The sequence below is a fragment of the Tribolium madens genome, unplaced genomic scaffold (genome assembly GCF_015345945.1).
Source record: "Tribolium madens isolate multiple individuals breed KSU strain unplaced genomic scaffold, Tmad_KSU_1.1 Scaffold_91;HRSCAF=231;Tcas5.2_LG7, whole genome shotgun sequence".
NCBI lineage: Eukaryota > Metazoa > Arthropoda > Insecta > Coleoptera > Tenebrionidae > Tribolium > Tribolium madens.
The window spans coordinates 1475779-1487673 of NW_025401063.1; the positions used below are offsets into that span (position 1 = coordinate 1475779).

The 11895-nt window shown below is 36.2% G+C and overlaps 2 protein-coding genes across 3 annotated transcripts in view; one reads left to right on the top strand and one right to left on the bottom strand.

Moving 5' to 3' along the window:
* Positions 1–440: 440 nt before the first annotated feature.
* Positions 441–8461, top strand: LOC123011602 (eIF-2-alpha kinase GCN2). Its single transcript, XM_044409121.1, has 17 exons — positions 441–492; positions 543–789; positions 833–1258; positions 1312–1427; positions 1473–1567; positions 1619–2011; positions 2056–2260; positions 2307–2556; positions 2608–2856; positions 5275–5417; positions 5468–6380; positions 6418–6888; positions 6933–7166; positions 7213–7545; positions 7593–7982; positions 8029–8186; positions 8232–8461. Exons 2-17 carry the CDS (start codon positions 733–735, stop codon positions 8356–8358), a joined length of 4560 nt encoding a protein of 1519 aa, XP_044265056.1. The 5' UTR covers positions 441–492; positions 543–732; the 3' UTR covers positions 8359–8461.
* Positions 8364–11895, bottom strand: part of LOC123011604 (pre-mRNA-processing factor 39) — a 12102-nt gene continuing 8570 nt past the window's right edge. The window contains exons 7-10 of one of the 2 annotated variants that reach the window (XM_044409123.1): positions 10971–11135; positions 10248–10918; positions 8692–8765; positions 8364–8646 (exon numbers count right to left, since the gene is read on the bottom strand). In XM_044409123.1, coding sequence (XP_044265058.1) covers positions 8513–8646; positions 8692–8765; positions 10248–10918; positions 10971–11135 — 1044 coding nt within the window. In that variant the 3' untranslated portion in view covers positions 8364–8512. Of the gene's footprint in view, positions 8766–10247; positions 10919–10970; positions 11136–11895 lie in introns of both variants that reach the window. The other variant, XM_044409122.1, reaches the window with a different exon arrangement.

The following is an 11895-nucleotide window of genomic DNA, read 5'->3' on the forward strand; positions in this document are numbered from 1 at the left end:
GCCTCTTTATTATCCGAATCACCGAATTACTCATTTTTATTTGTTAATAAATTAATATTGATAATTCAGTCAATTTATTTCATTTTTTTTATAAAGTACGTTCCAAACCCGATTTCTGGATTATTTGTGACAAATGACAAAAAGTTTTTTAAAACTCAAAATGTGTTTTTTTTTACTTATTTGCTAAAAAAATAAGTATTTGAAAATTGTCAGAGTTTCAAACTTTTTGAAAAACAACAAGAGAAGAGACAACTTTAAAATAATTTTTTTCTAGACTTATAAATCAGAATTTTTACTTGTTCTTGTTTTAATTATGATAAATAATAACAAAAAAACGGTCGATTTCTAAAATCTTATAAAAAAATAATTTATTAAAAAACACTTTAATTGGTTTTAGGTTGTCAAACCTGTAAATTATACTAAAAAATCGCCGAAAAACATGCAATTAAACACGTGTTTTTGTTCCAATTGCAGGAACATTCATTTCTAATTGTAAATAACTCAATAATGATAAACCGATCAATTTATTTAATTTTTTTCAGTTTTTAGTTTACATTTTGGAACGCACTCCCGGCCATAAACGTCAAAACTTTTAGGTTATACGGGTTATGTTGCTTATATTATCCAAATTGTGCGATAATTCGACACGAAAAAGCTCTCACGAGAGCAAACAAACCCTCAGATAGCACCACATGTCCAAATTATGATCGATCACCAACTCCAGTCGGAATTATGTCCTCCGAAGAGTCGCCGGAATCCCGGCAAAAAAACGAGTTGGAAGCCCTACAGGTACGCTTTTTGTGGCTAAACCCCCTTTAATTGTGGCTTTTAGGCCATTTACGGCGACGACTTGAGAGACTTGCGGGGGCAAGCTGCATGGATGACCTGGACACCGCTAAACTTGTCAATTTCATTGAACCCCCAACAAGGCAGTTCCGGCCTCCACGAAGTCTACGTCAAGCTCGACTTGCACGTCACATGCCCCGAGACGTACCCCAACACCGTCCCCGTGCTCAAACTCGAGAACAGCAAAGGCCTTTCCGACAACTCCCTCATCGAACTCCAAAAAGCCTTGGAGGAGAAAGCGGGCAAGTTGCGGGGGGAAGAAATGATCTTCCAGTTGGCCCAACACGTCCAGGAGTTCCTCCACGTGCATAACAAACCATCCTCGAAGAGTTTCTACGACGAAATGCTCCAGCGTCAGAAAGAAAAAGAAGAAAAAGATTTACAAGCCAAGTTGATAGAAGAAGACAGAGAAGTATAAAAAAAAAACACTAATTGACCCCCAATTAACCCCGACACTCTTTTTAGCGACAATTCGTCCACCAGGAAGTGCAAAAAAGGCAAGAAATTTTGAAATTGGAGTCGCGCATGCGCCGTTACAATTCCGACGAGAGTGATCATAGACGGCGCTCAATGTCAAACACGTAAGTGATTGGTTGGTGAAATCAAGCGCCAAATTCAAATTTTAGTTCGATTGAAAACAGCGATGAGGGGGTCTGCGACCATAAAAAGACCGTAATTGTGGAGTTTTACAACCGTGAGGTTAAAAGAGGACAGTGTTTGAGTTTGTAACCCAACTTTATTCGATTTTGTCCATAAAATGTGATTGTTTTAGAACATTGTAGTTACAATCACGTGGTTTTTATCGGAATGGATGTGAAAACCGGCGAAATTGTGCTTTTAAGCGAGTGGGTGTTAAATAATCGGAGACATTTGTCGAGTCTTGAACAGGAATTTAATTATTTGACTAAATTAAAGCATCCGAATCTCGCTCATTATTTGAATTTTAAGTGTGAAAGTAGTACAGATGGCGCTGTTGTTGTTTATATTCTGAAAGAGTATGTCAGTGGTCCCAACTGTGCTTTTTTCATGAATGAAAATCTCAATGTGAGTATCCAGTTTATAAAATATGTGGCGAAAGGTGTGCTCACCGCTCTGGACTACTTACATCGGAATAACGTCGTGCATAAAGACATAAGAGAGAGTTGTGTTTATATCAGTGAGAAAGGTTGGTCACACTGTGGTTTTTCCCCCGTTTTAGTGTGTTTTTAGGGATTGTTGCGTTGGCTAATTATAGTTTGCATCGCCGATTGACTGATATTTCGTCACAACGCAACACTAGTAATAATTATAGCAAAAAGACTGATATTTTTAAATTTGGGGTATTTTTGATTTCACTATTGCAAGGCTCGAGTTATGATGATGATGTCGATGTTCCACCCACAGTGCCTTCCGATCTGTATGATTTTTTATCAAGGTTTGAATCACACTTTCAAAGTAATTTTGCTAAATTGAGTTTTTAGGTGTTTGGAAAAAGGGGAGAAAGAGCGTTTTACTGCGACCCAATTACTAAATCATTCGTTTCTCCACCAAAACAATTTATTGTCGTCTCCGGGTCATAAAATCGATCAAATTCCCGATGGGAATATTTCACCGGTTTTTACAACAGATGAGTTTAATCCCTTGCAGCATCAAAGTGGGCAGTCTCGAATTGAGAAAGAGTTTGAAATTATCGATAATTTGGGCAAAGGGGCTTATGGAGACGTTATTAAAGTGATTTTTGTGTTGTTTTTTTTGGATTTTATGATGTGATTCATATTCCAGGCTAGGAATAATCTCGATGGGAGGTATTATGCAATCAAACGGATTAAATTAAATCCGAGAAATAGGCAATTAAATAAAAAAATTGTTCGTGAAGTTAAGTTGTTATCAAGGCTTAATCATGAAAATATAGTGCGTTATTATAATTCCTGGATTGAAAGGACGGTGATAAGGAGTGATGACAGTAGTGATATGGAGAGTACCATGTCGGGGTTTGGTGATAAGTGCCCCAGAATAGTCCGTCCAGATGAGGTTTGTTAAAAAAAATTAACAAATTTTTGTTGATAATTTTGAAATTACTCGTCGTGGAGCATTTTAACTAGTTTCATAGTCTAGGAAAGTGAATTTGGAAAGTAGGTTTTTTTTTGGGGCAAAAATTCAAAAAAATCTATTTTCGTTGATAACTTCTAAACTATTAGGAATTTTGTGGTTTTCTCAACGCCAATCGATTCCCCAGGACATTTTACATACGCGTAGTCAAAACCATTAACATTTTGGGTTGTAATTTCGTCGAAATTGACAGAAATTTACATGTGATATTTAATTTTTTTTTAATTTTAAACGCGTTTTTCCAAAACTAAATAAACTACCGAAATTTGCTCATAATTTTCTACCGATTAGTGAAAACCCGGAGATAATCAGGGTTTTAATTTCGTCTAGAGACACGTTTTGAGTTTTTCGACTTTACAAAATAGAGAAATTGATAACTTGAAAACTATTGGTCTTAGCGTAAAACTGTTTACGGAGTCAGATTCCCCGGAGGATTTTACATGAGATATCAATTCCGGAGCGCTCTGTGTGATTTCCGGGCACCCAAAAAATTCTTGTTTTTTTCATGGTCAATGTCTGAAAACATTCAAAATTGTTGAATATTTCGAAAAATACTCATCGTGGAACACTTTAACTGATTTCATCGTGTTGAGCGCGTGATTCTACATCTAGGAAAGTAGATTTTGAAAGTACAAGATTTTTTTTTACACATTTTCAAGGTAAAAAATAAAAAAAAATGTTTTTTTTTTCAAATTCGACTCAACAAAATTTTATGCCCTTTTTTAAGTTCCTAGAATCACTAGAAGTGCGAAAAATGTCAAATGGTCCGATTTTAAAATTTTTGATTTATAAAATTTTTTCAAAGTTTTGGTCGATTTTTGGGTTAACTGCCAGTAACTTCGAAACTATAAGTCGCGGCCCTTTGTGTTTGGCACCGTTGAAAAGTACTTTTAATTTACCATCTAGTGAAAAAAAATTACTGACTTAGTACTCATATGTACTGAGAAAATCGCTGTTGAAAGTAAAAGTAATTAAAAATATATTTTTGTCGATAACTTTTAAACTGTTAAGAATTTTGCGGTTTTCTCAACTCCAATCGATTCCCCAGGACATTTTACATACGCACAGTCAAAAACATTAATATTTTGAGGTGTAATTTCGACAAAATTGACACAAATTTGCAACATGTGATTTTTTCCTTTTTTTTTTCTCAAAAACTAAAAATCCCATACGAGAAATAAAAAACCGCCAAAATCTGCTACCAATTATCTATCGAATAGTGAAAGCCCAGAGTTAACAGGGTTTTAGTTTCGGCTAGAGATGCGTTTTGAGTTTTTCGATTTTACAAAATAAAAAAATTCATAACTTGAAAACTATTACTCTTAGGTTAAAACGGTTTACGTGGTCGGATTCCCCGGAGGATTTTACTTAGTTTTATCAATTCCGGAGCGCTATGTGTGTTTTCCGGGCACCCAAAAAAATGTTGACTTTTTCAAGGTCATTGCCTGAAAACATTTAAAATTGTTTAATATTTCGAAAAATATTCGTTGTAGAATATTTTAACTGATTGCATCGTGTTGGGCGCGTGATTCTACATCTAGGAAAGTAGATTTTGAAAGCGCAACAATTTTTTTACATATTTTCAAGTAAAAATTCAAAAAATTTGATTTTTTTCAAAGTCGACTTAAGAAAATTTTATGCCCTTTTTTGAGTTCCTAGAATCACTAGAAGTGCGAAAAACGTCAAATGGTCCGATTTTAAAATTTTTGATTTATGAAATTTTTTCAAAATTTTGGTTAATTTTTGGGTTAATTGCCAGTAACTTCGAAACTATAAGTCGTGGCCCTTTATGTTTGTTACCGTTGAAAAGTTCTTTTAATTTACCATCTAGTGAAAAAAAAATACTGATTTAGTACTCATATTTACTGAGAAAATCGCTGTTGAAGGTAAAAGTAATCAAAAATCTATTTTCGTCGATAACTTCTAAACTATTAAGAATTTTGCGCCAATCGCTTCCCCAGAACATTTTACATACGCAAAGTCAAAAACATTAACATTTTGGGGTGTAATTTTGACGATACTGACAAAAATTTGCAACACTTTAAACGCGTTTTTCTTAAAAACTAATGATGCCATAGGGAAAATTTAAAAACCGTTAAATCAGCTCACAAATATCTATTGACTAGTGACAACCCGGAATCGACCGGATTTTTTGTTTCGTCTAAAGAGGCGTTTTAATTTTTCGACTTGACAAATAAAAAAAAATCATATCTCGTAAACTATCGGTCCTAGAACAAAATTGTTTGCGTAGTCGGAATCCCCGGACGATTTTACATATTATACCGTGCGCTCCGGGTGGAAAAACGTCAATTTTTCGGGGATTCACCCGTTTTATTCCAGCTCACCCTCAACGACAACATCGAAGAGCTAGCGCCCTCTATAAAAAACGTGGAAGTTTCCGTAACATACGACAGCATATCACAGCCCGCGTACAACTCCTCAACCGAAGATTCAATCAGCGATGACGAAAACAGCCTCGACATGTAAATCCCCCAATTTCGCCCAAACCACTTTGATTCGTTCCAAATTCCAGGTTCGACGAATCCGATTCGGATGGAATCGAATTCGAGAGAGACTCCAACGCCCCCAGCCCCAATGACCCGCCCTCCAGCCCCCACGAGCCCCTCCCCGGCCGCCAAATCGAATTCATGTACATCCAAATGGAATTCTGCGAGAAGAGCACTCTACGAAACGCCATCGATAACGGCGTTTACCTCGACGAGGATCGCGTGTGGCGCCTCTTTCGGGAAATCGTTGAAGGTTTAGCCCACATCCACCAACAAGGCATGATCCATCGTGACCTCAAACCTGTCAATATTTTCCTCGATTCGGCCGATCACGTGAAAATCGGCGACTTCGGATTGGCTACGAAGTTTAACGATCACGATTTTAACCGAACGTGTCCGGAAAAGTACGATTTGGACGAAAGCAAGACTGGCCTAGTGGGCACAGCACTCTACGTCGCACCGGAATTAAACGTCGCAACTAAAGCCAACTACAATCAAAAAGTCGATATTTACAGTTTGGGGATTATTTTTTTCGAAATGTGCTACAAACCGTTACCGACAAACATGGAAAGGATCAAGATTTTGACAAATTTGCGCAAGAAAGAGATTGTTTTACCCGAGGATTTTGCATCGGGGAATCCCAAACAGAAATTTCTAGTCACGTGGTTACTGAATCATGACGTTGCGAAACGGCCAACTTCGCTCGAGTTGCTACAATCGGAGCATGTCCCTCCACCGGTGTTGGAGGAGTGCGAATTGAGGGAGTTGGTCAGACACACTTTGAGTAATCCTCAATTGAAAGGTTACAAGTATTTAATTGCGTCCTGTTTCGATCAAACCCTAACACCGGCCCAAAATATCACCTATGATAAGGACTCAAGCGCCCCCACTTTAAACAAACCCCAAGTGTACGATTTCGTCAAGGAAACCATAATTAAGGTAAATAAATAAAATGGAAAAAAATTATTTCGGTTAGATTTTTAAGCAACATGGTGCCCAAAACCTCACAACGCCCCTTTTAATGCCCAAAAGTCACTACTACGAAGGTGTGGAGTCTTGCGTGAAGCTCATGACGCATTTTGGGGGTATTGTGTCGCTCCCCCACGACTTGAGGGTCCCCTTTGCCCGCTACATCGCCTGGAATCGAATCACCCTCCTCCGGCGCTACTCCGTCGAGAGGGTTTATCGCGAAAAACGAGTTTTCGGGTTTTTACCCCGCGAACTGTACGAATGTGCCTTCGATATAGTCACCCCAACACCGGGGAATCACACTTCAGACGCCGAAGTCTTGTATGTAATTCACGAAATCATCACCGAACTTCCAGGGGTGAAAAACAAACATTTTACGATTCGACTCAATCATTGGTTGTTAATGAAAGCGATTTTGTTGCATTGTGGTGTGAAAAGTCGACACGAGGAAATTTTACAGAAGTTTTGCGATTTTAAAGTAGGTTGTGGCAATGTTGATTTACACTAATGTTTGGTTAACAGGATGGTAAAGTACCCAAAAGTGATCTACAAGACTACTTGATCCGATTTGGTCTCTCAGATAATGCGATTTCGACTCTAATTAATTTTTTTAGTTCAGAGTGTGAAGTTAGCAAAGCCGCAAACCATTTTCAGTCAATCACTAGAAAAAAGAACAGTGAAGCGGGGCCTTTAGCCAAACAGGCCTTACAAGAATTGAAAACTATCGCACACAATGCTGAAGCGTTCGGAGTTACTGTAATTCCCCCAGTTTCTTTCACAACAAATACTTAGTGACTTTTAGTTTGAGATGGTGGTAGCACCGGGTGCCATGTACAACATCCAACAGTACTCTGGTATGATTTGTCAATTTGTGTGCGAATTAAAGAAAAAGCACAGACATGGAAATAAGGAGGTTTTGGCCGCAGGGGGGCGCTACGACGCTATGATCACCTCCTATCGAAGAATCATGGAAAATGCGAATATTTTATCTAGGGATATTCGTCAATCAGCAGTTGGTATCTCCCTCTCTTTAGATAAGTTGGTACAAGCCGTCGACGATTTACCATCACTCGAGGTGTTAGACGTTGCGGTTTGCTCAGTCGGTACCAAACAACTTCTCAAGGAGAAGACACAGGTGCGAAACTGTAATTTGGTTTGCGACTTGGCTAAACACAATTACAGATTTTGCGAAATTTATGGTCGGTTGGAGTCCGCTGTGCTATGATTGAGGCTACAAACATCGAAGAGATCCAGGAGCAGTGTGGGGAGTTGAGGGTGCCCCACGTGGTCATGCTCAAAGACAGTGAACAAGGGACGGTGCGCGTGCGCAGTTGGGAACGCGACCGGTTTCAGGAAAAGACAGTCAAAGTGCCCGAATTGGTCGAAACTATGCTACGAATCATCAAGTGTTGGAAGGAGGGGGCGCAGGAGGTGGTTCCAGTCACGGGAACTGTCTTCAGATCTGATAGTAAAAGTGGTTATGAGAAAAATGAGCATGAGGCCAACGTTGCTGTTTTGTTTGTTACCGTTGATAAACTCTCAGCGAATGCGAGACGACGCTACGACATACAAGTTAGTTATGAAAGTTATCGAAAGTTATTACAAATTTTTGTTGTAGATTCGATCACAATTGGACGTTTTAGTGAAAAAATTGAGCGGTTATGTGACAGTTTTAGGGCTCAGTGTCGAATCAAATGTCATTCGGACTGTAGCTTCGTATTTGGAGTGGGAAACCGATCAACAATTCCACAAATCGGTTCAAGTCATTATCGAAAAGTGAGTTTTACATTTGGTTTATCTGTCATTATTTTTTTCCCCTAGACACCAACGCCACAAAAAATACTTATCCGACGTCTGTGATGAAATCTACGAACAGAAAAGTAAAAAGACGAAACCGGCAGTGATACTATTTAGCCTCCTCGACTCATTTTACAGGTTGTTAATCTAAATTGATTACATAGACTATGTAATATATTTTGTAAGATTACAATCATAGTTACAATTCACACGAAATTAAAATGAACATAATTGGTACCGATGATCGGCGTAAAAAAAGTACAAGTGTACAAATCGAATCCTAAAAACTAAAAAAAGTGGAATAACTAATAACTGTACCCCCCTCCATACGACCCCCATTGATTATACCCACTATAACCGCTTTGTGGGTACTGCCAGCCTTGGTACTGGTATTGGTCACCTTGCCCATACGAATAATTGTACTGTCCTGTTTGAGAACCTGAATATTGATAAGACCCTTGAGCGGACGAATTTCCATAATTACCGTAACTCCCATAACTCGAAGCTGATGCTTGCTGGTTTGACGTTTTGTCTTTTTTGCCCGTCGATGTGGCATCACTGAAATAAAAAAATTATTAAAAAATATAAAACAAAATGTTGCAACGCTAAAACCATTCATCAGTTAACCGTGCATGAGTAAAACTGGTCAAATCTGGAATGATAAAATAGTAATCTACAGTGTCGGTAATACATTAGTTCAGATTTCTATACTACCGAATTCACAAAATTTTTGTTTTTTTCTTTTTTAGTCATTTTGTTTTAATACAGCTAGACTGATTAGGGCAGTAAAAGCCCAATTTAAAATCATCTGTGAGTCGAAAAAAGTCTCAAAGGGCGTAAATTGGCAATCTAACCTCAAAATAAGATATTTTTAAATAATTCTTTAGTCTCATCAGTAATTTCTTCGGAAAGTTTGGTATTACAGTATGTCCCGGATTGAGTTTACAAGAGGAAAAAAATTTTTATCCTTGTTTTTACGCCAAAATTGCAAAGGAAAAACATTTTTTGCTTTACTAAAGCGAGTAAGTCTGTAATTAAAACTTCAGTATTCTAACTCAGTAAAAAGAAAAGTTTATTTTTCTCTTGATTTTGGACTTTTTAAATCCCATCACATTGGCGGTTTTATTTTTTTACGCAAGTTAAATAACAAAATTGTTTGTGAAAAACATAATTTTAATAAATGGCAACTTAAAGAAACAGCTTTAAGATAAGAAACAAAGTAATTTTTAACAAAAACTATCATTATTTAATGAATAAATTAATTGTCAAAGTGACATATAGTTGTCAAATAAATAAAACCGCCAATGTGATAGGACTTAAAAAGCAGTGAAAAATTACTCAAAGTCCAAAATTAAAAGAAAACAACTTTTCAAAAAGTACACCTTTAAATCATGATTTTGCCATTTTTTTATAAGTTCGAGAAACTTTCTTAAGATAAAAGAAATTATTTTAAAATCGAACGCAATTGGGCAAAAATAGGGGTGGTACCACGTATTTTACTTAATTTTTATAGACACAAATAATACTAATCAGAATTAAAACAAAAATTGTTGGTTACATTTGAAAATAAATAAATAAATAAATAAAACCTATTTTGTAAATCTTTTCTCATCGATTTAACAATAAAAAATAACACATTTAAATAATAATTTTTAAGTTTTCTAAATGGTTCCATCAAGTCCAAAATTAAAAGAAAACTCAACTTTTCTTTTCACTGAATCAGAATAATAAAGTTTTAATTACAGATTTGCTCGTTTCAGGTGAAGCAAAAAATGTTTTTCCTTTACAGTTTTGGCCTAAAATCAAAGATAAAAAAAATTCCTTTTGTAAACTCAATCCAGGGACATACTGTATATGTGTTATTACTTAAATTAAAGTTTTACCAGTATTTTATCATTAGTTTTGACCGATTTTACTCATGCACGCTTATACTGATGAAAGATTTAGGTATACACGTTTTAGAAGTGAACGGTTTTAGCTTGCAACTTCTAGTTTTGAACAGTTTTAGTTGTGCACTTTTAATATTTCTTAAAAACTCACTTTTTCGACTCTTTTTTCTTGCCCGACTCTTTACTTTGCTTGATGTATTTTTGATAGTCATCGTAGGCCTTTTGTACCGATTGTATATCGGCCCCAAAATCCTCCAAATACTCCAATTTCCTTTGGGCAAAAAGCACTTTTTGGTCCGCATCGGCAGTTTCCTTCTCCAAAAACGAGTCAATCAACTCAATTATAACATTCTCTGCCACGTCCTCTTGTTGCAACGTCAAATCAATCAATTGCAAATACAATCGAGGATTATTCGGATCCTTTGTGATCGCTGACCGTAAAATCTCTAACGCTTTTTCGGTATTTTTGAGAACTTTCAATACAAATCGTGAATATTTTATGGCTATATTACTCGAAATCATCTTATTTTTGGAATTGTTGATGTAATGTTCGTATAATTGTGCGCATTTCTCATTATCGCTTCTTCTTCTCTCTAAATTGATTCTTCTGTAAGCGACTTGGAGCACATTTGGGACTGATTTTTCGAGATTGACGAGGATTTCAGCAGCTCGATTGAAATTCCCGACACTTTCCTCAAACATGGCCCATTGGAGGTGCAAATTCGGTTTTTTTAGATGGTGGATGGTGCAGGCACGTTCGTAAACGTCGCGAATCTTCGGCTGGAGTTCGGGGTCTTTGAGGCTTTCCAAATAGTGGACAAACTGGAAATTTTCCTCAAATTAGAACTGATTTATGTGGAAAATCGAAATTTACCTTTAACCAAAATTCTTCGTATAAAGCGCAGGCGATAAGGCAACGTTCGAATAAGACTACGATTCTGACTTGGTCGCCTTGTTCGATTTCAAAGTCCAGGTACTCTTGCCAGTTTTTCAGTTGGCAACGTTCGAGGGGTTTCACGTGGAAGTAGGGCCTTTTGATCTAGTGGAACAATTAAAAAAATTAATAAAAACGGATTTATGAGAAAAAAAACACTAGATAATTTTGTGTGAATCAGATGGCCCTTGCGGTGTCCGCATTGCAAAAAACTCGGGATTATTTCGCAAACTCGGCGAAATAACCTTAGCAAAATCATCATGATTGAAAAAATATTGGTTTTAACTCTGCATTTTTCGTCAATTTAGATTATTTTGAGTATTTTTTCATCACTTAATGGGATTCTTGTGCAATGCTTGACATTTTTTGATTTTCGTTTAGAAACAACTGAAAGAAATAAATTAAAAAATAAGCACAAAACGACTTGTTTTTGCGATTTTTTCGTTCGAGAAAATCTCTTGGAAAAGGAGAAACTGTTCTAAAAAATGAAACAAAATGGCAAAAACAGAAAAAATTAACGCAATTTAATTTTTCGTATTTATTTTTTTTTTAATACTTTACAAAACAATTAGATAATAATTATCGAATTCAAATTTTTTAATAGAATGACCATTATTTTGGAAAAGTGACGAGTTTAACAATTATTATTATTGAATGAAAACGCTGAAAAAAAGAATCCAATTTTCATTTTTTTTTTAAAGGTTTAACAATAAAATAAGGAAAATTGTCGTTAAAAAACCGAAAATAAAACAAACAAACCAAAATAATGTATTTAAATCATGATTTTGCACTTTCTTTTCTCATATGTTCAAGAAATTTTCTTTAAAAAAAAGAATTTTTTGAAAATCTTTTAAAAATTAAATGT

Excerpts from the sequence above, each read along its gene's own strand:
- LOC123011602 (XM_044409121.1), top strand. The coding sequence starts at position 733 with ATGTCCTCCGAAGAGTCGCCGGAATCCCGGCAAAAAAACGAGTTGGAA. Across the intron at positions 1,568-1,618 it reads TAAAAGAGGACAGTGTTTGA|AACATTGTAGTTACAATCAC; the intron begins GTTTGTAACCCA and ends TGATTGTTTTAG. Across the intron at positions 2,857-5,274 it reads GAATAGTCCGTCCAGATGAG|CTCACCCTCAACGACAACAT; the intron begins GTTTGTTAAAAA and ends GTTTTATTCCAG.